At 40.5% G+C, this 26,329-nt stretch overlaps 1 protein-coding gene across 4 annotated transcripts; it reads left to right on the forward strand.

Moving 5' to 3' along the window:
• Positions 1–812: 812 nt before the first annotated feature.
• LOC114559110 (fibulin-2) lies at positions 813–24,965 on the forward strand. 4 transcript variants are annotated; one of them, XM_028583562.1, is made up of 17 exons: positions 813–909; positions 3,114–4,579; positions 10,453–10,567; positions 11,047–11,176; positions 12,832–13,033; positions 13,643–13,861; positions 14,861–14,971; positions 15,512–15,613; positions 16,462–16,593; positions 19,875–20,012; positions 20,783–20,923; positions 21,224–21,352; positions 21,980–22,105; positions 22,481–22,597; positions 22,706–22,834; positions 23,237–23,360; positions 23,752–24,965. In XM_028583562.1, exons 2-17 carry the CDS (start codon positions 3,229–3,231, stop codon positions 24,107–24,109), a joined length of 3,624 nt encoding a protein of 1,207 aa, XP_028439363.1. In that variant the 5' UTR covers positions 813–909; positions 3,114–3,228; the 3' UTR covers positions 24,110–24,965. The 4 variants fall into 4 exon arrangements, with proteins under 4 accessions (XP_028439363.1, XP_028439366.1, XP_028439365.1 ...); XM_028583563.1 differs by lacking the exon at positions 813–909 and adding an exon at positions 1,322–1,404; XM_028583565.1 differs by lacking the exon at positions 20,783–20,923.
• Positions 24,966–26,329: the final 1,364 nt, after the last annotated feature.

Raw genomic sequence — 26,329 nt, forward strand, 5'->3', positions numbered from 1 at the left:
GGAAGGACATCTGGAGGGTCTTCGTACTGTGTGACTGGTGCAGCTGGGCACGCATTTGATTATAATGAACAGAGACAACTAATAATGGGGGCACTGACTCGTCTCTGTCATTGATTAGTCAAGGGAGACCCCTGAAACAAAGTGATCAATCGACCCAGTGCCTGTGTGCCTGTCTAATCAGTCTATTTATCCACTGAGGCAGATTTTGTCTATATTCTCACTAGTGACTCAATTATCATACAGATCAAACTGCTTATGAGAGAAAACTGGAGAGATACTGAAAAGATAAAAACAATCCACTGTGGTCTGTTTAGAACCTGTACCATGCAGTAGGAATTCCAGTAATTACAATTGTAATACAGTTATCCAAAAAGCTCTGCTGACAAAGATCACAAACACCATGTGATGTGTAATCATGTCTGTATGATTAATTTATTAGTGTGGCTTATGGGATCTCTGGAAATAAACGGCATATTAGTCAATGATAATGGCACCTAATGGTAAACCAACTAGCTGCATATAGTGAGGTTGAACACTAATAACTGTGAACATGCAAATGTACAAATACTAATTATATAAAAAGTAAAGATTCTGTAACTTTTTATCTTTTCTACACCATATCCTAATTTTTGGATCATCGTAATAATTTAGGTAGACAACACATTTTCCACTGACGTTGCTCCATGTTAAGTCATTTCTCATGTTTTGGATGATTTTAATCCAGAAAAGGGAACCGAAATAATTTCGAAAGAGTTGGAAGTAATTCTATGGAAGTTTGTCCCGCCCCCGCCGAAAAAAAAAGGTAGCGAGGGCGCTCCCAGCCAGCCTCCCAAGTCGGTGTCAGGACATAAACTTTACGCATAAGTTTCCTTTAGGAGCAAAGCGGCGCTGCAAGGTCATAGATGCAAGGTAGGCAACGTGATTTTTATGGATAAAAACAATCGATGTCAATGCACAATTTGTTATTATATATACATTTTTATTTACACTAGACATGTGAACATATAGGGACAACTATTTAGATTATACGTTCTGTGATCAATACTGTCATATTTTAAAACTTGTTTGATTTTTAGAGAGATCATTTCTTGCCTATATGCTTGATTGGCATGATTCCATGTGTGCGTATACGACTGTGAAGTCCAAATGTTAAAGTCGCCTCAATAACACGCTGAGAAATCATTAAGTGGTTTGATAACCACAAATGCCGTTGAAGTCCCCAATTCGACAACGAGTGTGCACTTTCACATAGGTTAATAGCCGACATACGCGAGCCATTCATTACCCGTCATTGGATTGACGTTTCAGCGTAGGCTATTCGCTCGAGTGAAAACAATGTTTGCACCGGTTTTGACGTGCGTATGTGCGTGCGCGCGCGGTTCACACTGAGCAGAAAGGATAAAGGTAACTTTTTGGCTACTGGGATGGCAAGGCACATAGTCGCTGTTTGAAATGTTTTGTGGGACCTTCCCTGAACTGATAGCAGATTTCATTATCACCAAGTGGCCGTTTTTCCCTGTGTTAAACGTTCCCTTTCACTCATGTTGTAGACAAACAGAGTTTCAGTGCCTTTAGGGCTGAGTTCAACACACGATGGCAGTGGGCCATGTGCCTGTTAAAGACTGCAAGATCTGGTAAAATGATTATGTACACCAGCATACAAATAGCTGTAGTGCACTTTGTGTTGTTCTGTAGCGTTGCATGCTATGAAGAAAGACAGAGCTACAGATGTTATGTTTATTTTGATGATCTCTACAGTAGATCATTGTGAATGCCGTTGGATTTGATTTTATTTCATATACTGTAGAAGCACTGCATGTTTTGCTCACATAGGCTGGAATTAGATTCCCCAATATAAGTTCACAGTCAGGCAGATTGAAATAACCAGGTTCCAGCATGTCTTTTTATTTTCTAAAAAGATTATAAGTAGCACCTACGTTCTTGTACTGTATGTTGCAGCAGGAGCTCCATACTTCCAAAAACAAGTATAGGCTGTTTAGAAAAAGTAAACCGTAAACATCTTCTATCTTTTGCTATCTGTATCTGCTCCTCTTTTGGTGGGAAATGTTTCCAAGGACATGCAATTTGGGGAAAATGTGATAATGAAATAGGCTGTGGAAAGAGCAAGACTGAAATTTGTTTGAATCATTTCAGCAGGAAATGTCTAAAGACGGGTTTGTCATGCAGAACATTTTTGAATTTATCTCTATTTATGAAGCTTTTTTTGCCTGAAATGTCACATAAGTCTTTTGTGTTTGGCACAAAAGCAAGCAGCGAGGAAAAACAGGAAAAGTAAAATAGAAAACACCTGGTTCTCAATGTGCTCGCTGATTTGAAGTCACATCACTTACTCACAGAATCAAGCCTGTCACATTCTGACTTTGTGCTGCCACTGTCTCTGTACAGTTGGTGCATAAAGAAAAGCTCAAAAAAATCTCATCAAATCCATTCATTTTTATACCTTTATATATAATAATTACAAGTCATATTTTCTTCTAACAGTACTTGTGCTACTTTACTTTCAGTATCATTGGTGTGTTACTGTGTCCCTGCAAGAGCACGGTTTGCATGCTCCACCAACTATTATAGGCAGAAATGAACAATGGACTAAAATTACTGTACAGTGTTTCCACAACATCCCGCCATATTCTGGGGAAGCATAACATTTAATGAGAATACACTAACATATGCTGCACATAGATAAACTCAGATAAACAGTTCTCAACACAATTAGAACACTGATTTTGTATGACAAACTTTAACATTTTCATAGAAGGTTTTGTTATTTCAACTTTGTTTTTTCAACAACTGGCAATTTTTGTTGGGTTATTGTTGTACATATTTCCCTCAGTCAATCTTACCTTTGGCCAAATTTCCACAATCAAATATAAACCACAGCTTCCATCCCCTGTGGTGCCCAGAGAGTAGGCATGGGAAAAATGAACATTTGGCAGGTGGCCAAATTAAAGCAGACAGGTTATTAAGTTAAAACGTGTTTTTGATAATAACTGTGAAAACAAACCAAAAATAATAGGACCCTGATTTTTATCAAGCTGAATGCCAGATAACACTTGTACTGTAAATATATCATTAACCACTGTTTACTTTCACAGGCTAAAAGACACAACATTCTTTCTCATCTGGAATAAAATCTAGCCTGAAGAGAACCTTACTTTTGAAGAACTGACTTACATTTCTTATTTATTTTTTGTACTTCTTTTATTCAAAATGAACATTCAGAGGGCAACGTTGTTTTTATGTTGGATGATTCTGTGCATGGACACCTGTCTAAGCCAGAGAGACTGCACAGGTGTGGACTGTCCTGTTCTGCAAAGCTGTATTGAAACAGTTTTAGAGAAGGGTGCCTGCTGTCCTACCTGTATAAAAAGGGGCTGCACCTGTGAGGGTTACCAGTACTATGACTGTGTCCAAGCTGGCTTCCGGAAGGGGAAAGTCCCAGAGGGGGAAGCTTACTTTGTAGATTTTGGAAGCACTGAATGCTCCTGTCCCCAAGGAGGAGGGAAGATAAGCTGTCGTTTTATTCCGTGTCCTGAAATCCCCCCCAACTGCATTGATATTTCACAACCTGCAGATGGGTGTCCGCAATGTGGGCGGATTGGTTGTACCTATGGCAACAAGAAGTACGAGGCGGGACACTCCTTTCAGGTGGACAATTGTCAGGTTTGCCACTGTCCGAATAATGGTGGGAGGTTAATGTGCTCACCTATCCCCGGTTGTGACCTTCGTAGTTCTAATAAGCCCATATGGGCTACAACCACTGAGAACAACAACCCTTTAGGAGACATTAGCAGCCGTGATGACAACCGACAAACGAGTCCTGTGGAACCATTTTCCAAGCTGGCAGTGGGAAACACTTTACCACTGTATAAGCAGGACCCACCCAGTTTTGGCACAGGGGATTATGACTACACACTGGCAGGGCCAACGTCCTCCACTATCCAAGATCTGGCCCAACCACTGGAATCTACTACAGTACCGCCAGTTTATCCAGAGTCAAGCTCCAATTCCTTCAGCTCCCATGATGACAGGAGACATGATCTGAGGGAGACACAAAAAAGCTCTGATTCAGAGAGGAGCAGTGAGGCTGAGGTCACACATAACATGGATCCAACCACTACAGGGGCTCAGAGCGAAACATCAACATCGCTAACAACTACACAGGGAGTGACCACAGAGAACCACAGGCCGCAGCAGGAAGTTGCTGACAGAACCATTAGACATAATAGTGGCAGAAACAGAGTGGCACAGGACACTTTAAAAGACACAGAATACAGCGCCCGTGGAAACAAGGGGGCCAGGCACTTTGGCCATCACAAACATACTCAAGGCAGTCGTACAGGAAGTCATGGCGGCTCCCATTCTGTCGGCCATAAGGAACGAGAATCAGTGGAGCACAGGCAGACGCTGAGTAGAGAGGAGCAGACTTCATACCCCTCAATACAGTTCAGTCCCACCAGCAGATCTCCAGTCAGGATGAGGGAGGATGGAGAACAGCCTCAAAGACAACCCCAAACCCTCTACAACTATAAGTCTCAGGATGTGGAGGGAGACGCCGAAGGTACGTTTTAAAGAGTTTTAAGTCATCTTTTTATGATCAGTATCGTAACTCTTCTTGTTTAACAAAGTGATTGAATTGAAAATAAATCTGAAACAAAAAAAATCATACATCAAAAAACATCACAGTGTGATGATTTTATAGCCCAGCGATGACGACGTTAGGCTGTTACTATTTCAGAAGACATCTTCCTTTTCCTTCTCTCACATCCTGTCTTTTGAAGAGGAATTCATAATCACTCTATAAACCCTAACCCAAGCTTCCAATGGTCCAGGAAAAACAATTGTTCATGAAAAGTCTGTTTTCCCTGGGTACCATTTATCTACCTTAACCATTCAAGTTGAAAGAATGCTATATTTATTTCTCTAGAGGTTTGTAAGTAGGGACTAATACTAAGCCTAGCACCATAGTCACATTATTATGCTTCTAATATATCTGATATGTTATATATCGATATATCTGAGCACCTGAAATTGCAATTTCTCTCCCTACTATTACATGCTCTGCTGAGATCTCTGGGGTTGTGCATCCTGCTGCCTGTATCCTTCATGTGATTATCAGCATGTTCTGAAACAGATCAGCCCCCTTCAAGGCATACAGGCCAATCTACTGCACACCCCAGGAGGGAAAGAAGATGAGGAAGTGATTACTAGGATGTCTTGAAGATGAGTTACTCTGCACTGGGAAACATGAGAAAAACAACATGTTTTATTCCAAAATATGATGTTTGGTTACAGATAAAATATAGATTTATAACATCTAATAATCTCATACAATGTCATATAATAATCCAAATTTAAGATGTTTTAGCTTTAATGAATGTGATTTTATGCAGTTATATACGTAAGTGTTAATGATTAATAAACATCCTGCCAAGGAAAACCTAATTACATCATAGTTCCCCATATTTTATGGCACAATGTAGTCTCACTATATTTTAAGACTTCCCTATGAAGTGAGTGAACTAAATTATGAAGGAGTGAGATTTATGAGCCTTGTCATTTCATCCCCACTCCAGTGGATGAATTACTAAAGAAAAGAAATCTTTCTTATTATTGGCATTTTGTCCATGTAAACCGCAATCCGGAGGTGTGTAGTTAACCTACTTTACAATACTATGATTTGTGTTGAGACCTGTCAGGACTTTTCTTTCCTTTCAGCACCTGGCCTCCATAGGTATGTGTAGAATATGCTGAATGTATCTGTGAGGTGTTTCTGTCAAGTTCATTTACCAGCACCACCAGATAATATAGGAACTGGACTGGTTTGTTGCTGTTTGCCATGACACATTTAGTTAAGGAGGGCTACAGACTAAGGTCAGCTCTGGGTAAAATGTGAAACTGTGTGTGAAACGTCTGTGAGCCAACGTCCATAAGTGCATTAGGATAAAGTCCAACTATTCAATTGTGAATTAAGGCTTCATGGAAGAGAGTTTGAGTTGAAAGATATTTTTTTCTCCTGGGATAAGGAGCTCAAAGTAACTGGTGTGGCTAGTCAGTTTGTAGGATGGAATGACACTGTGCATGTATACTGGGGAAGGTCATTGGACTAAGGGAAGATTTCCAGAGCGCTGACATGTTAAAACAGACAGGAAAAACCCAGCTGATAAGGGCCTTGACTAATGCCTGTTATCAATGCCATTAGCAGAAGATGCCAAAGTTATTTGGAGAGGAATCGAGGAAGCATTTATAATGAAAACACAACCATTATTCTTTAAACATAAATGCCCGCCTTTGCAGTGGAACACAGCCCAAGATAAATGTTTTTTTCTTTCAGTCAATAACTCCTGCTCATTTGCCCTCTCTCTTTCCAACCAGAAGCAGTGTGTGCTCAGAAGGGGGATGGGGTTGTTCAGGCTTTCTGATGCTGGGCTGGACCTAGTATAGGATTTCTTGGGGGTTGTACCTGTGAGCGGCATAATACCCATGTGATGAATGAGGCCACTGTTGTGGCTTGATTGCCAGACGCTACTCACTGCTCCCTCATGAGCCGGTGTGATTAGCTGTCTCCCGTGAGGCTGCTGGTTTCCCAATCTTCCCAGTAATCACCTCATCTGAAGCACACCTTCAGACATTCTCCACTCAGTAACTTCCCCTCCTACACCAACCTTAAGACTGAACTAAACTAGAAGAATGATAGAAATGGATAAATGGGGGAAACTGAAGCATAAAAATCATCTGAGGTGAGGTTGGAGTTACTGAAGGAGTGATGTTTTTTGTCAACGGTACTGTCACAACATGCTGCATATGGGAGTGGGCTGAGCAGATGTGTAATTTTCCTTAGGATGAAAAGGAGGGTGAATTCCAGAGCTGGCTGTGTGAGAGTTCATTCCTACTGTACCATTACTGTGAACATAAGTTTAAAGAAGATAGCTCACTCTGGTTAATCTAGGGTGCCTTCCAGGTCATTTCCAGGAATTCTGGCGTATCTCCCATCCCCAACATGTCCTTATTAAAAACAAAACGCCTGATCCACATGTCACCCATGCTTATAAATAAAACAACATCTGCTCCAAATGCAGGAAACCATTCATTAAAGAGACCCACTTCATAAGTAGAGAGTGATTGGTGATAAATTGCAACACAATAACAGATCTGCTTTTTGTACCATCTGTATTTCTGTCTTTAACATACAAGCAGCTGTACACAGATCTTTCAGACTTACAATACAAGCATGTTTTCCCATTTCATATGAAATCTTACATTTATATGTATGCTTCATTAATATGATTTATAATGCAGAAAATAGTTACTTTTAATGGGACTTGTAAAACTAGCCAATTAGATAATATTATTACTTTATTTATTTTCATCCATCAGGTCCAAAATCAGGATTTGGATGGATTTCCTCTGGCAAGAAATAAGCAAATTTCCTGTGTTCTGGTTTGTGAACACACCTTAGAATATATAAAGCAATGGGAAACCGGTTCAGATTACAAGACTGTGGAGAATATTTGGTCCGAGACGCGCAGTGGAATACACTTAACCAATTTAATATGCAAAAAGAATCTCTAATGCTGATGCGGCCTTGCAGGAACTTTACAAAACATCACGGCTGTATGCACGCTTGGGTGTGTAAGGACATGTGTGGCATACTTAGGAAACACAAGCTACAAGTCACAGTAATTCAATGTACCATTAGTGATAAGTCCTGGCAGTATATTTTAGCTTTTCATTCAGGTTATCTAACCACAAAGAGGTGTAATTGGATTGGAGGTTACTGTTTGAAACCATCAAAGACTAATGCAAGCCCTCGGGGCACTCATCAACTAAACCTTAACCCCCGATTAAGACTACACAAAGATGAATCACATGAATGTTGGCTCACAATCTCAGGGAGATTAAGACATAAGATGTCAATAATTGAAACCTGAATTGGCCGTTTTGGAAATGAAGTCATGGGGACAGCAGGAGAGCCCTCCCTGTTATGTCACATCCAGCTGTTCTTGGACAGTGTTTACGTGTTTCTAAAAGACACAATATCTCTGCAAGTACTCATGTTGAAGGTGAGAAGAACATTGTGTCACTCCCTTCTGAGCTTAACCCGGGCCTATACACACACACACACACACACACACACACACACACACACATGCTTTTAAGCTTTCATCATCAATTATCTGACATGTTCAACCACGTGAGTTTGTATGTCATGGACCTTTTGGCATGTGCTGTTATTCATGTTGTTGGTCATGTTCTCTTCAGCCCATGTGTATTATAAATAACTGCCAAGTCCACAAAAGAAAAGACACATCAGCCTTGATTAGTGGCAGTGCACTATGACACCTCCCAGACATGTTGAGAGTTGCCCTTTTTGGTTGTTATTCTAGCTTCATATTTTCAAAGGGTGTGATGTCACCAGTTTTGGATTTGGACAAGAAAGCATCTGGTGTTAATGCTAGTCTAATGGAAATATATAATTACAGGCCTGGGTCATAGAGATGCTCCTGGGCCACCTTCAAGTGTGTATTTTAGATTTCCATTGTGCAAGCACAATAAATCAACTTAGCTAATTATTGCACAACTGAATGGAACAAGTTGTGATATAGTCTTAATTAGAAGGTCTGTCAAAGAGACCGATATAAATAGTTCATCATTGTCTTCATCCCCAGTAGTTATTTTGGTGAAACAGTCTCCCTTTAAAGTCATTTGATCTACTTAACCCTTTGTTAACATGGTGATAAACTGTATGTATTTTAACTCTGTATACATCCCACATTTTGGATGGACACATGGAGCAAATTTGTGCAATGTTCATGACGGGTGATTCCACCTGGAGAAAATGAATAGGAGGCAAAGAGAGAAGATGAATAATTATGTTCTTTGTCTTTTAATATACATTCACTCACGTTCAAAGGGACTTGTTTAACTGCCTGGCTGGCACAGATACTGTAGTTATGTATCAAAGAGGCATCGTGCCTTTCCAAGGTTTAGATTGTCTTCTTTTTATACCTTTAAATTATGCCACTGCAGCAGTCACTAGCTCTACTCTAAATAATTGCATTGTCTAGAGGTATTTCAACAAAAATAAAGTGGATGTGGAAGTTGAAATGCCAGAATGACCTTACGCACTCTGTCTGTGCTGAGCTTCATCAACTTTGAACTGCAATAATAGTTTTTCTTGGTCTCTCCTCTGTGTTACCTACGCCATCATTTAAGGCTTATATTGGAACAGACCATGCTGTGAGAGGTACAGTTTAGGATTACATTTTTAATCAGTCATTCATGGTCCCCATAGGATGGACCCCAATGACTTTGGTGTTCCACTGACTTTTTTCTCTAGCACCACCAGCAGGCTCACATTTTTGGTTTTGAAAATGGTTGGTTTGATTTTGTGAAATGTCTCGACAAATATTGAATGGATTGTCAATGAATCTGGTACACATATTCATTCTCTCCACAGGATGAACTGTAATCACTTATGTGACCCCTGCCTTCATATAGTGCCCTCATCAGGTTAAAATTCAAATTTAATACTTTGGTTTTTGACCAAATACTTACAAAAACTTATGACCATTAGCCTCAGCTATACTTTGCATTAAGTGCTAGTTAGCAAATGTTATGCGAAACTGATGGTGAACATGTGAATCAGGTGAAACATTACCTGCTCCTGTGGTGGCCAGTGTCAACGCATACAACATAATAATAAATGTAACTAAACATGTTACATTAAATTTAAGAGGGTTAAGTTCAGTTGTGATTAGATTGGTTAAGTTAAATAAAATAAAATACTCCATGTCAAAAAATATTGTTTTTGGTGTATATCCAGAGAGGCAAATATATTGACCTGTTGACTGTTAAGTCATGCAGGTCATGAGTTCCATCTCTATAGCACTGGAGCCACAAATCAAAGCTGGAATGTGCTGCCCTGTTATTGAAGGAACAAACATACATTTTTCCTGTTAACTGGATAATGTAGTTTTGCTCTGTCTCCTCCCTGACCCTGTTCGAAGTGAAGTGCTAATATGTTACTCTTGTACTCTACTCCAGCTCTGATTAACAAAAAAGGAAAATTTTAATCTGAAGGTAATTTTATAGAGTTTTGGGTTACATACTTCTCCCTGCCAATGAAAGTTAGAGCCAAGTCCAGGAGTCTGAAAAGAAAAACACACATTGTACTTCCTATTTTCAGCGTGTAGTCACCAAAACCAGCTCTAAGTCTGTTTCTGAGACAAGTGTTCCACCAAAGATGAAATCCAGTTGCACTTCAGATATACTGTAACCAGATGTTATAGTATCTCACTGATGGGATTCTATGATGGAAAATGTTAAACATCCTGCTGAATTCACATTGTAACTATTTCATATCATTCCTCTGATACACTGGCTGCGCTGAGTGGTATAAAGCTGGAACTGAGTTTTTGTGTTTCATTATAGTGTCTGCCAAGGAGCTGGTGAAGACCTGCTGTGAGACAGGGGAGAAATGGGCTTCAGCTAATGGTCACTGTGACAACATGGAGCAACCCACAAAAGATAGGCACTCCATCTGCTGGTAAGGCCATTATTAAACGCCCACTCACATTATTTAGCTTAATTCTCATAACTAAATACAACACTGTAAATCATCTCAAATTATCTTCTGTGGAAAGGTAGTTGACTGTTTATCCACTTAATTTTACTTATTAGCAACTTGAACTCGGAGAAAGATCAGTAAAGTGACATAATTAAAATGTGCAAAAGCCAATGCCAAAGAAATGTTCATATTTTGTTATTGAGTGTTTTCTTACGAGATTAATCACATTTAAGTTGATTTTTCTTTGGAAACACTGAATGGTCATCAGAGCTTTGACCAGTAAATTATTAAGGTTTTAATTTTTAATTAAATGTATAGAAACTTGAAAACAGTTCAGTCAGCTCTGTAGTAGTAGTCATGGGAAGAACAGCCAACCCACTCATTGTTGCTGTAGGACCACAGATGCAGTCCATCACTTGAAAAAGCAGTCCTTTCTTCTTTGTGCTTTTCTCTGCCAGGACTGCCCAACAACAGTGCTGCCGCGGTTCCCTGAGAGAAAGTCGGTGTTTGGCTGGAATGAATGCAGTCAGAGCAGGAAACATGTGTCAAGAGGATGTCAGTGATAAATGTGGGATCGATTCCTACAAGGCAAGCATCTATGACCAGATACCCTCACAAAGAGCAAACAAAGTTCACTGGGTTCACAGTTAAAACTAATCACATTTTTAAATTTTAAATTAAGCCCAATGCAGTCTGAATTAGCAATTGATGCATGCATTAGTCACAGTAGAATTGAAAGCACCTATTTCATTTCATTTTCATTTATTGTTTATTTTTACAGGGACAATGCACAAATAAAAGTAATTGCACCAGAGTTAGCTAATAGCTAGTTTACATCTGCTGTCCCTGTTAATGTTAATAGGCTGAAGCCAGTGAGAGTCTCTCTGCAGTGTTCGTGTACACTTTATTCTAGATATCTCCTCTGAGCATTACTGCTGTGGTGCCAATTCCCTGTTATTCAGTTACCTTATTTAATTTAGACTAAATTATTTATTACAATTACGGCTGAAGATTCCCACAGTCCTAAAGCTTTACTATACCTTCAAAGCAGACCTCAGGAATTGGAAATGTGAGATGTCAATTGTTTGGCCTCTCTGAAATTGTGGAAACATGGCCTGATAATTGATGCTAAAACAGTAGCAGCGGTAGTCACAAGGCTATTATGGCGGTCAATTAGGGTCAAGTCGCGCTGACTGTGTAACTCTATCGTGTTTGCCCAGATTCCCAAAGCAACTAATTTCCATCTGACCTTGGTGTTGAAGGATACCTCACCCGTTCAGAGCATGGCTCGGAGGCCCTAGAGCAGCATGGGGCCATTATCGACACTATGCTGCAGCAGTACAGCTGTTAAATATTGGCTTTCACCACCTTTCTATAGGACTCCTGCAGATTTAGTAATATTATGCTATCTACAACCACAGTACATCATTACTTGAGTTTTATGTTTCACTCTGCACCTATGCATTCTAAGTGGTGATCTTGCTGAGAGCTACAGGGAAACAAAGTGAGAGACTGTGAGCAAAGGGAGAGTCGCAACACATTCATGCTTGTCCTATCACAGTTCATTTCAACAAGATTAAGAGTCTACAGCCAGAGTCTATAGGGTAAGCCTCCAAACAGTCTACAGAGACACAGTGGTGGTGCTATGAGCTAAATGCTAATGTCAGCAAAATAACATGCGCATAATGCATGATACCTAAAGCAGGTAATGTTTACCCTGTTCAGCATCTTAGTTTAGCATGACAGCATTTGCTAATAAGCACTAAAAGAGTACAGCTGAGAATGATGGGAATGGTGTTAATTTTGCAGGTATTAGGTCAGAAACTAAAGTATTGAACAAATAAAAAATTTGCCCTTATGATGGCGATTCAAGAAAAGTTAAGATGTGATTATTATTATGCTAATTCATCCTTAGGGGTTGACTAAATGTAAGTAGCAAATGGCATTATAATGATAATGTGAAATCAAATCAGATGAAAGCCTCATGGTGGCACTAGAAAAAAAAAGTTGAGATCACCAGTAATCCTCTGCGAACCATTGTGTCAGTACAAAATTCTATCGTTCTATAGTCTTGACCAATGTGGTGGACCGTCAGACCGGCATTGCCATCCTTAAAGCCGTGTTGCTAGCATCCCTAAAAACAAACTGTAGCCTGAGTGTAGCCTTCTTAATTAAATGTACAACAGCTACTCTAAAGAGCTACATGACACATGATGTAGAAGGACTGACTGTGTGACCTGCAGGAGTGCTGTGGCTGCTGCTCTCTGGGGCTGCAATTCCACCGTGAGGGGCATCGCTGTGAAGCCCACCAGTACCTGGGTTTCCATTGCAGACATGTCTTTCTAACTTGCTGCAAGGGGGAGGAGAGTAGGGCTGGGAATCAAGACGGCTGGCACACTGTCAGAGAGAGGCCCGCTCTCAACTCCACTCCACAACCAATAAAAGGTACTGTCAACAAATATTTGCTCACACCCTAGAATGTAAATCCATTGCATGCTCCATAGCCAAGGGAGGCGATGTTGGATGGGGACATTGATACACACCAGCGCACTGCCAGGGAGAAGTACCAAATATACAGCATACCAAAGACAATCCATTTTCTTTAAAAGGGAGCATTGTAGTAAGATCCCACAACCCTGCTGAAAAATGTTGCGCCTCATTGGCCTCCCAGAACAAAGTATAGCAGCCCAGGTCACCTCTGTGCTGTAATAATTTTAAGAGATATAGTGCCTGCCTGCCTGGCAATGCATTAAATCCCTTTTCAGTAAACCACTATGTTGTTGCTAGTAACTTGTTTAGGGTAATAATGTGGTAAAGTGGCAGTTGTTGGTGCTGTGTATTTATCCCTGCAGAAATAAACATTACAATAAAAACATACAAGGAAATAAGTTCTCTTATAGTAGTTTTGGCCATTGTGTCTTTTCTGTAATTATTATATTTGGTATTTTCCTCTTTGGAAAGTTATATAACTATGTTAAATGTTTTATGCAGTTTTTCATATCATGCAGTCATATTGCCTGTGAGAACAACAGCTACTCTCTCCGTGTGCCATAGTGTCTGACAGCCCGTACCCTAAAGAGGCCTTCTCCATTGGTGAGGAGCGGGATGGGGAGAATGCAGTCGAGGGTCCTGTTGAGGTGGAGGATATGGACGAGTGCCTGATATATGAGGGCATCATCTGCCACCACAGATGTGTCAACACGCCAGGCTCTTACCGGTGTGAGTGCCTCCCTGGATATGTGCTGCAAGACGACGCTTTCACTTGTGCACAAGGTAAAGCAAAGACCACCAATCATATCACACAGTGCCAGCAGACATTTTCAGTGATGTTAGTACACATGGGGGCGGCTGTGGCTCAGTGGTAGAGCAGTCGCCTGCCAATCGGAAGGTTGGTGGTTCGATCTCTGGCCCTGCAGTCCCCTGTCGAAGTGTCCTTGGGCAAGACACTGAACCCCGAGTTTCCCCTGATGCTGTGCATTGGAGTGTGCATGTGTGTGAATGTTTATCTGATGAGCAGGTGGCACCTTGTATGCCTCGGCCACAGCGTATGAATGTGTGTGAATGGTTCCTGTACTATAGTAGTCTAGTAGTAGACTAGTAGTCTTGAGACTAGAAAAGCACTATATAAAAACAGTCCATTTACACAGTAGAGCGACTCTCTGTACCAGTTGTTCTTTGAAATATGATTTACAGTCTGCATTCCTGTCAAGAAGAGCCCATTTGTTGTAATTTGTCTACATTCATAGTGTGTCTGCAAGCCCTGATACTGCCTAACAATAGGTATTTGAATCACACACTAACATCCCTTTCCTGGACTGACAGCGATGCTTATCACGTCTCTGCTGTTGTCCAAGGGCTTTTTCGCTGAAGAAAATAAACATTTTTACTATTTGTAAATCATTCTTTTGGTCCATTCAAGTCCTTTCAGGTAATGTTGTGTGCAGTGTACCAGACTTTAATCAACAGTGGCTTTCACCAACGCAATCCTGTCTCAACAGGATACTAATGCCAGAGCTCTCAGCAAATTACAGTGAGGGACGGGGCTCACTAATAAAACCAAATGTTTGTCTGAAGGCAATGTTTTTTCCTGTCTCACCTTCACTGCTATTACAGCTTTCATCTTTAGCTTCTAGCCTCATATCGTTAGATGAAGATGTAAGGATTACACAAGGTGTAAGCCTCTAACTAAGACTGCAGTAGATTGAGAGGTAGAATTCTTGATTACAGTGTAATTCATCACTTCTATGATGGGGATTATTCATGTTTCTGCAGAGACGGTGGACAAGGAGAACAGACTGAACGAGGATGACAGAGCGGCAGTGGAGCCCATTATACCGCTTCCGACCCCCACCCACCTCCCTGTCCCAGTCAACCCCTGTGAAGGTTAGAGCTGCAGGCCTGACAGCCCACAACGAGCGCTTTCATTCTTCGCTTACGTCTTAATGGGAGACTGGAACACGCATTTTGATGCAGTTGAATATGTTTACAGGAGAAGCCAGCGTGCAGGCAGCTTTAGATTGACATGTTTATTATGTCAAACTCACCCTTTCCATGAAATGTAATTGTGCTGCAAATGTCAAACACAAGCAGTGAGATGGTATCAAAGGTTAGTTTGTTTTCAGCATCAGCCACTCATTCTCACAAGTTCTCCATATTGTAATCTGTGCAGGGTCACATTTTGTTTGTCTTGTTTGGTTTCCATGACACCAGGGTGGAGGTCTACCACACTGTGGGCCAAAAGTAGTAAATACAATATGACCAGGTCAGGGATCAACCTGGAAAAAGGTTGTAAAAGAAAATAAATAATGTTATGTTTCCCACCCAGAGCCTCAATGCTCTCATCTGGTTCACCCTAAATACTGTTGTATGGACTAGTAGAACAGTATGTTTCATTTAAAACTCACCATACAGTATTATTTTCAGGAAACAGCCCATGTGAGCAACACTGCACCTCAGTGGGCGGAAGGCCACAGTGCTCCTGTTTCTCAGGATTCTCCCTTATGGCTGATGGACGCTCCTGTGAGGGTAAGGAACTAAAACTTAGTGATAATGCTGATTTTTTTTCTTAAATCACACAAGGATAGCATGGGGAAAGTTTGTGCAATCACAGAAGTGAAAAATGGTTCGCAAATTCAGCCCTCGTTTCAGTTGTGTTTTTCAGCCAGAGGAGTTTGGTTCCAGATGATGAGAGACTGTCTGCCACTGATTTGTCTTTTTCTCTAATCAGCGCCTCTAGATGTGCAGAGGAGATACAGCCCTAATCCCCTTCACTCTCAAAAACACATTGCGATGCACAAAAAAAAATTATATATATATATATAAATGGGAGCCCTTCTTTTCATCTTGTTCTTAAAATGGGTCTCTACCAAAGGGATGATAACTACCCATGCATTAGCACGATATATCTTACCAACTACATCTCATATATGCCTTTTATTTCCACTCAGAATGGTGGCTAAATGTGTTTTATCATGAGGTTGATCAGCTACTGCTCTATGTGTCCAAGCGGTCTCCCTGGGGATATACTGTATCTAAGTTAAGCCATAACCACTGGTCTGTCTCCTGTTTGACAGCCACAAACAGTGACACAGAGAGAAGCTCGGTATGGTGACAAATTTCTCATTGTGTGGATGTTATACCCAGTGGCCCTGCCCCTAATCTCTCTTCCAGTGGAGGGTCCAACCTGTCTCTCCAATCTGCTTTTAACTGCTGACAGCTACACACAGACCACGACTCAGTACTTTTGTAGAACAAAAGCTATTTCTAAACCTATTTTCATCCAGCGTCTTCTACTGTGCACTATTCATTATTTATTCTCTTTCTTCACACTGACACATCATTTGTCATTTTTTTCTTTTTGTTTTAAAATCCAGACATAAATGAGTGTTTGTCCATGAGTGTCTGCCAGTTGAATGAGCGCTGCGTGAATACTGCAGGGAGTTATATCTGTCAGAGACCGATCACCTGTCCCCCGGGATACCAGATCAGCAACGACATTTGTGAAGGTACACCTCACTTTATTAGAATCAAAGTATTTACTTTCACTCACTGTGAATATGTTGTTAATGCCAACAAGAGAGCATTTGTTTAACTGCATGTTCACAATGTAAGGAAAGCACATTGTTCAGGAAAACAATCACTTTGACCACACTTGAGAGTAATTATTAAAAATTAGATTTTTTTTAATTCTTCACATCCAGTGATCATGTAATTTCGCATGTGAGTACACAGACAAGAGGGAATAATAAGCAATATTACTCCAGAGAAATATTTCCATAGTATTTGCTTGCTGTTAACTCCTAGTATGAAGAGCTGCCTGGGTTGTCTTTGCGGGTGGCAACTTGCAATTGAGAAATGCAACTGTAAACCTCCCAATACGTCTCATTATTTCCATGCACCATAAATTGAGCCTGTGCAGAGGTCTCAATCATAAAGCAGCAGCAATGTTCAGGAAGAGGGACTCCTAAGAGGAGTTTTAGATGTGCTATTAGTGCTGTTTGCCACTGCAGATGGGTTTCTGTAAACTCAGGCAAGGGGACTCAGTTAATCCGTAGCTCCATGTGAACTTAAAGAATATTCAGTCAGGCAAAATGAGCATTTAACAAGAAAGTATGTTGAAAGGTAAACCTCCAAACAGCTGCCACTTTGGGCCGCCGTCATACAGTGCGTGGAGAGTGAAAAGAAACATCTTTGTGCTGTGCTACCTATTCCCTATTCATGGCTTACTAAGAGACTGTAATGAAACACTCCTTTTGCCTCCTCTCACAAATTAAGTAAAGTAACCGCACAAGGACAAACTGAATTGGGTCCCTATCCTTTCTCTAAACAAAATGGTACTCAGGTAAGACCATGAATTAATTGTGCAATCTTGCATCAATATCCACTCTCTTCCTAACTCAGTTTTGTGCCATAAATGACATCCTTTCTTTTCTTTCGGTGTCATGGGAGAGCTAGTAGCTAATGCGGCATGAATTTCTATAGTGCAGATTTGCCAAAATGTACTCAATATTAGATGAAAAAGAAGGCTCTGGTGTGACCTACAACTAACTCAGTAATTTATGGTAACATTACACTCACTGCCACATTATCCAAAGCATGGTGGGTAGATTAGGGCCAAAACATATTAATCATGAATCTAGGAAAATAGGCGTTTTTATTTTTTATACAATCAGTGGACTGTATACAGAGTACTAAAGCAAATAATGTCCCGTTATCGTGGTATTTATATCGCTGGAACACCAATAATCTATGCAGTCATATTTAATTCATGTACAAATATGAAAAATAGAGACAAACAAGAACAATATTCTACAGCCATGCTAGCAGCTCTGTGAAGCTGTTCTTAAGCCAACAACAGCATATCATGGCAATGCTTTTCGACAGAGGAATCACAAATCCCTGCAATGTTATTGCAATCCATCCAATAGTTGGGATATTTTAATCTGGGCAGAAGTGGTTGACCAACCGACCAAACAACAGACTGGCATAGCTGTGCATAGAGCCATACCGTTAGCCTGGCTAAAACTCCCAAATTTTAGACCCATTTAAAATTGCGTAAAGCGTTTCTATTCATAAAAAGAATACCTGCACATGCATAGTATCTTGATGGCATTTCAACTAACCTCATTCTGGAAAGGTGAAAACTGTTTAAAAAGCCAAGGGTTAAAATTTCCCCAGGAGGTCATAGCCAATCCCTCACACATTTATCCTGCTTCCTAGCTTTTCTCTGTCTCTGTCGGTGTCGGGCTCACTCAGCTCCTGCAGACTCTGCCAGGCTTGTGACAGGAGCAAGGTGCTCAATCACGATCTGCTGTTTAGAGACCTACCCTATATCAGCAGGGTTGCTTGCCAGGGCTGTTTTAGGCCGTGCTACAGCACTTACAGTGGTAAACTCCTGCAAGCATGCTTGGAAATCTAATACACTCATGCATTATGCATACACACACACACACACACACACACACACACACACACACACACACACACACACACACACATACACACACACACTGTAAGAAAAAAACTGTGAAATCTACAGCAACTAGCTGGCAGCAATTAGCTAGTAAGTTGCTGTAGTATATTCTACAGTATGCTTACTGTACATCTAATCACAGTACATAGAAATGTACTGTAACTGTATTAACGGTAATAATCACAGTACTGCACTTTTAATCACAGTACATATTAAACTACTCTAGTAGGTATTACTGCATACATTTCCATACTGTAAAATAATTACAGTATTTTAATTATTTACAGTATTATTACTGTATTATATTTACAGTATTATATTTTAAATGTAATATATTATTTTATTTATTATTTTAATTTATATTATATTTTGTTTTAATACATAAGGGATAATGTATAGAACGCCGGTCATTATCGGGAGAATAAGTCCCGTCAGGGCCACCAGACCCTGACGGGAACAGAGCATGCATTTGAGACCATACATTTGGACCCAAGCAGAAAGTGAGGTTTAAAAACTTTATTCAACTATTAGAATTCATAAAATTCAATTTTATTTATATTATCAAATCATAACAAGAGTTATCTCAAGACACTTTACAGATAGTGTTCCTTTGAAATTGTGATTTCCCTCCAGCTTTGGTTCTTACTACGGCAACGGATGTGGAAGGCTGATTGACAGGAGGTGAATCCCTCAGTAGACAGGTCTTAGAGGGCTCTTGGGGAATGTACTGCAATGTTCATTTACACACTGAAGAGGCCTATACCGCATGTGACTTCTGCTTGTTTGACTCATTAAATCTATTCATCTAGCTGAAATATTAAACTGCCATTGTGGTTGTAATTCAATTCAATTTTATTTATAGTATCAAATCATAAGAGTTACCTCAAGACACTTTACAGATAGTGTAGGTCTAGCCCACGCTATAATTTACAATTACAAAGACCCAACAACACTAAGTGATTAGTATAGATATATTTTAACGTTTACGTTCTAATACAATTATTTTTGTAATACAATAAGTATACTCTTGATTATCTTCTAGAGTATTGACAGGGAAAGCATTATGATAGATGAAGAGCAGTAAAAGTGAGCACCTGTACAATCTGCCATTTAACCACAGTGCCATCTAGTGGTTGTGTATGGCATTATATGTATATATTCTTTAGCATGCATACACTGTAGTTACCACATGTAGTAGATTATTAGACTGAAACCAAGAACATTTGATTTGTGGTTTTAATTGTAATTTATAATAATTTGTAATTAATCATTCATTCAGTCATTATTAACTTATGTATTAATCATCTTCCTTAGATATCAATGAGTGTGTGCAGCAGAGCCATAACTGTGGTTTCGGCTTTGAGTGTGTGAATACCAAGGGCTCGTTTAGGTGCAACCCCAAACCTCGATGTCCTGTGGGCTTTATCCAGGATGTACAGGACAACTGTATAGGTAAGGAGAATAACTTTCTCACTGAGATGATTATAAACTTGCTAATACCCATTACAGCGAGGTTTGCAATTGTGCAAAAATGATTAAGGGCAAAATGTATGGAGATTTTCATTCAATTATACATATGTATTTCTGTGTTTGTTTGTGCTAATAGATGAAATAAACTGATGTTTGTTTGGGGGAAAATGAATGAATGTGTGGCACTGTATTAGGGTTAAATCTTATATAGCAAGCAAACAAGGGTTTTACATAACACAAGTGAGTGAATCAGGCCAGGTACAAAATTTCCCCACAGGTGAATCATAGTCCATGTAGACACATGGTTGTACGCCATGCAGGTGAATCAGTACGGCTTCAGTGACCGAGGGGTTAAATGACACACAGACAGGAGATCAGACAGGTTGCTGTTAGGGGCTGCAGAGGGGTGGATAAAAGCCAATCCTCTGTCCTCCTCCAGTACAAACTGATGCTTTGGAATTAGCCCCCAGGGACAGGAACTGGGACATGTCGAGGCAGCCGACGCCCCTGTGAAAGGATTGTAAAAGAAATGCTCTAAGAAATGATAAAATTGAGAAAATGTCAGACACACACACCACAAAGTTATCCGAGGGAATGCGACTGTATGATGTGCGTTTGCTTTGATATCATGCAGTATGGCTAAGAGATGCCCTCTGGTCTCTCACGCCCTGCCTTGATGCCTTTGGGTCTTCCTTCTTCTTCTGTCTTTCTTTATCCTTATCTCCCTCCCTCTGTCTCTCTCTCGGTAACAGACACTGATGAGTGTGGCGCTTCATCCCAGCCATGTAGCCTAGGATTTAACTGCATCAACACAATGGGGTCCTACATTTGCCAGAGGAAGATCATATGTAGCCGTGGCTATCATGCCAATCCTGATGGATCCAGATGTATTGGTATGATTTGTAGTTACATAGTAGTAGTTACTTAGTCACACATGAAGAATGTGTAATCTGATGGTTTAATATACAGTCTTGAGGACATAGATGTGATTCAGGCAAGAGAGGTTGGATTACGAAGAATGGCGTTATTTTTCGCCATGTTTTTCCGTTGCAGCAAAGAATAAATACAATTTCACACACTAAGGACATAGTTAAAAAAACGAATAACAACCAATAACGTTCATTCATGGCAGCTGGATGTAATTTAATTGATTTCTCCATCCTTTTACCATTCATGTATGTCTTGCACTGTAGATGTGGACGAGTGTCAGGGCGGTCTGCATCGATGTGGAGAGGGTCAACTGTGCCACAATCTGCCTGGTTCCTATCGTTGTGAATGCCAGACGGGCTATCAGTATGACTCATTCAGGAGGATGTGTGTAGGTATGTTGTCATACACATCATCATGAAGAAGCACATGCTACATGCTACATGCTACATGCTGCACATACAATTTTAAGAGAAAGAAAAGTGGAGCTTTGTATATTTTGCCTTTTACTCCCCTGTCTCTCAGTTCCCTGCTCATTCTGTTCTCTTCTTCAATTCCTTTTCACCCTTCATCACTTTCGCACTACAGTACAGCCACCCCACTTCTATGTCTGCCTGCTCTGCTGCTCCTGTTTATTATTCTGCGGTGGGAGAGCTGCTGCTATTTCCCAGGCTTTGCTGCAGTAGCCACTGGGCCGATCACGTCTCCTGCTGCAGAGGACTCTGTTCTACCCCTGCTGCGGCTGCTGCTGCTCCCTCTCTTTGTGATTCACTGTGTTGTGACTCTCATAATAATGGACTCTGCTCAAGTGTTTAGACTATCAGCAGGCAGCTGGTCCCCTCACATCACACTCCCGTTGACATGCACTCAAACACGCACAGGCATGCACACGTGTATACGGTCGTGCAGCGCAACAAGCATGCTAATGCTTGGTTGCACACGGGCACTTGCACACATGGGTGCAAACATACATATGCAATACACACTCACAGAGGTATGATGACACTGCTTCTTCCTCTCAGATGTAAATGAGTGCTGGCGCTACCCAGGCCGCCTGTGTGCCCAGACCTGTGAGAACACCCCAGGCTCCTATGAATGCTCGTGTACCTCTGGCTTCCGCTTATCCGGCGATGGGAAGAACTGTGAAGGTGTGTGTGTATTAACGCCTGCCTGCCTGGGTGTGAGAGAGTATGTGCATCCATGTGTACGTGTTGGTGCATGTGGTTGTATGTTTTTTTGAATCTGCTCATGACCGTATGTCTGTGTGTGCATGTTTTGTTGGTGTACCAGGCTTGTGTCTGTGTGTGCATGAACAGTGCAGATTCCTAGACTAAGCTGATATGAAAGCTGGCCACTGTACAGCATATTTCTGATGAGGGTGATGCCATGCCTTAAAGCACAAACCAGTAAAAACATAATTGGCTTAATAACAACATTGTGTTTATATGTTAGGATAAAAAACATTGAAAATCCTTTGATCAAGTAAATTGTGACAGTAATGAGCTCTAACCTCTAATCTCCAGATGAGAATGAGTGTTTGGCCAGCCCATGCAGTCAGGAGTGTGCCAACATCTATGGTTCCTACCAGTGCTACTGCAGACAGGGCTACTACCTCAGGGAGGATGGGCACACCTGTGAAGGTGGAGCACACTCTTGTACACATCACAAATACCACATTTATACCAAACGTATGTTTGGGCAAGTTTATGAATCAATTTCACATGATTTACTCCCTTCTTGTCATCCAGACATTGACGAATGCTCCCAAAGCATTGGCCATCTGTGCACCTATAAGTGTGTGAATGTTCCTGGCAGTTACCAGTGTGCTTGTCCTGAATATGGGTACACCATGTCTCCAAACGGACGCTCTTGCAGAGGTGAATACCCCTCTAAAAACAAAATGCATGCACACTGTACTGTAGCAGCATCATTACAAGTGTACCTCATTGACTTCTGCTCTGAAATAGATTTTAAAAGTGGCTTTGTACCCTTTTAATTTTACACAGAGTGTACAGTTAATGGTTATGCTCAGATAAATATAATTGGTACTTTTACAGTGGCTCTGTAATTACACAGACTGTAAAACTTTATTGGCCTAAAACTCTTGTCTCGCTAATTTGATTTTTTTACTTGAGCAGTTTTTCCCCACACAAGGACTAGATTTTGTCTTACATGTTTCTGCAATGAGGCTTTTCCTCAAAGTTCAATCGTGCTGTGACTAATGTGTTTCCTCATCTCCAGGCACTAAACCAGCCCTTGTGCATTCTGTGTGTTTTTAGATATCGATGAGTGTGCCATGGGGGCCCATAACTGCTCTCTAGCTGAGACCTGCTACAACATCCAAGGAGGGTACCGCTGCCTTTCTCTCAACTGTCCACCAAACTATCGCAAAGTGTCCGACACGTAAGTGATAAAAATCTGTTAAAAATCCATACCAATGTTTAATATGACGCCTTATTCATCTTTCATGAGGTTGACATGATTTCATGTTTTTTTTATGCATATGAGAATCTATGAAGGATAATTTAGAATGGAGTTTTCCTTTCAAAACAAGAAGAGGGAGGGGAGTAAAATGACAAGGAAATCCCATTTAAAGTGGATCAGGACATGTCATAAAGCCACATAGATGGCATCAATCAGTTTAAATGTTGGTAAATCTGCTTAATACATATATATTCTTTGTTTGCCTTTTGGAAGTACTTGATTTGGTTTTCTTTATAAGACAATAAATCTTGCACTTTGAATTACCTTGTTGGAAAGTTGCCTCACCTTGCCTTCCCTGTGTCCCCTGTAGGCGCTGTGAGCGGATCAGCTGTCCTAACTATCTGGAGTGTCAAAACTCTCCTCTGAGAATCACCTACTACTACCTCAGCTTCCAGTCCAACATTGTCATCCCTGCTCAGATCTTCCGCATCGGACCTTCCCCCGCCTACTCGGGAGACAACGTTATCGTCAGCATCACCCAGGGAAACGAGGAAAACTACTTCAGCACCCGGAAGCTGAATGCCTACACGGGCGCTGTGTACTTAAATCGACAGGTCGAGGGTCCGAGGGATTTCTTAATTAATGTGGAGATGAAGCTTTGGAGACAGGGGACGTTTACCACTTTCCAGGCCAAGATCTTTGTCTTCATCACAGCCAACTCACTCTAACAGTTAGAGATGTGCTGTGTGGCCACTATGGACCTTTTTTCATTATCACCATTTGCTATTTAACAATGTCATAAAGTATACCACTGTCAGTTATGATTGAGTAGTTACTCTTGCATCCAGTTGATGTTAATATTAAAACATTGCTGTAGGAGTAGTAAAATATTCAGAAAGAAACTACAAAGCTTTGTGTCAGTTTCTGTTTTCACTGCAATTGCATGAAAACTCTGTAATAGCAAATTATCTTTTTTTCATTACTCACCTTAAATTGCTATTGTACACGTCATTAATTTCCATGGCTCGAAAGACCCATGCAAAACACCTTCCTTATTTTACAAAACCCATCAAAATCGGAATCCAAATGAATGACTACAAAGATATTTATTATACCACCGGAATACAAATTGCATTAACAATAGAATCCCCATCTCCCTTTCCCTCCACACATATTCAACGTCAGCCCTGTTTTGATTTTCTTAACCAGATGTGAGTAAAGCATACAAGTGATAACAGGCAACCTCTAGCTTCAGCCCAGCTCTTTTTTTCATAGTGAGGGACTTGTATCCCAGTGTTCTGCTCATATCATCTATTATCAGATGATGATGTGTAGTTTGATAACCCTGTGGTGAAAGCAGAAGAAATAGTTTAGTGTCCATTACAGTGCCTGAATCTGTCTCTTTTCTTTTACCCCGCACCGCTGTTTTATTGTCTTTGAAGTATTTTATATGATATAATTTGATATTACTCTATATGGTGTATTTTTGTATCCCTGTAATAGACACATTATGGATGGATGTATCATATTTTTTATTCTAGATTTATAAGTTGCAAAGTATTTTAGTAAAACATAAAAAAAACACCAATGTGGTTTGGTGAGTATTTGCTAATTTTATTTATTAGGAAGAATATTGTTTTCATTCAACAGACTTTAATTATGCACTCATTTTTGCTCATACGCTGTATATAGCAACACATTGAATTCCTCAGTGAAGTTGTTAAAGTATATAATCCATTCTTGTCAGGGCATGCCACACAATAAATATCCATGCCTATTTACATACCTGTTCACACCTTGCTAGTGAACTTACCATGCACATCGTTCATCAACTCACACCTGTTTGACGTACACACATTTTATGAAAGCTAATAAAAGCAATGATCATGTTTGATATCTGAAATAAAAAATAATTATAGTCTTCTTATATGCATGTGGAACATCTTGTAGGCTCTACACGGATCAACTCCATCTACTGTAGGTTGTAACATAGAAAGAGTTGCACTCCCACCTACAGGATGAATGCAGTCCTACACCCTAATGTTCTGGCTTCCTTTCAAGGCAACAGCAGTGTAGAACAGTCTTAAAACATAGAGGAAGGTGCACCGAATTATTATGAGCCAATAAAGTATAAAAATGTTGCAAGCAAGGATTGAAGACATTTTTCATTTTAAGAAGCTCTTCCTTCAGCTATAAGATCACCTTCTGCCTCTGCTCAGAGTTCAGCGAACCTCCCGGACCTGCTGTAATCATCGGAAAGGGTGTGTGTGTCTCTGTGACAGCTGTATTAATGCATGTTGCACATCCAAACAGAGCTGCTCGCCAGTTTTCTGGTCTCTGAGATGATCTATACCGTTGAAGGTCAGTTCAACAAAAGAGACAGATTTCTGTGATTTCTGCACTAATTTTGGTCCCTTACTCCTCGCTCGGTGAAAATGATAACAGCCTTTTACTCCCAAAAAGAGTCAAGGAAACATTCAGTACAGCGTTCTCATTCTTCGAGTCTAAGACGTTCCTCCTGACATAACTCATAATAATAGCTACGTGTGTATGACTGACTCAAGCTTTCAAACACACCCAGTGACTGAGATGCCACTCTTGGTATGTGCAGTACATAACGAGCCCTAGAGCTGTGATTGATGTCTCTTTCCCCTAATTAGCTTTATCTGCTCTTCAAGATTAGGTGGTGCTGTGTTTCAGGGACAGTGAATCACGCATGCCAGACAAGGGAAGAAACACACATCTATTATGGGTTTAGGGACACTGACAGGAAGTTTTTGAAATGTCCTGGACAAAGGAAGAAGGGCTATAGGAGATATAGTAACTGTACTAAAGTTCATTAGGCCTGCAGTGTAGCGTCAGCCTTATTCCAAAAATATTTGCAATAATTATATAATAACATGATGTTGCATTCCCGCGTTAAATTTCTTAATCTTTGGTTGAAGGGG

Source organism: Perca flavescens, chromosome 7 (assembly GCF_004354835.1).
Source record: "Perca flavescens isolate YP-PL-M2 chromosome 7, PFLA_1.0, whole genome shotgun sequence".
NCBI classification, from domain to species: Eukaryota; Metazoa; Chordata; class Actinopteri; order Perciformes; family Percidae; genus Perca; species Perca flavescens.

Excerpts from the sequence above, each read along its gene's own strand:
- LOC114559110 (XM_028583562.1), top strand. The coding sequence starts at position 3,229 with ATGAACATTCAGAGGGCAACGTTGTTTTTATGTTGGATGATTCTGTGC. Across the intron at positions 11,177-12,831 it reads GTGGGATCGATTCCTACAAG|GAGTGCTGTGGCTGCTGCTC; the intron begins GCAAGCATCTAT and ends TGTGACCTGCAG. Across the intron at positions 20,924-21,223 it reads TGATGGATCCAGATGTATTG|ATGTGGACGAGTGTCAGGGC; the intron begins GTATGATTTGTA and ends CTTGCACTGTAG.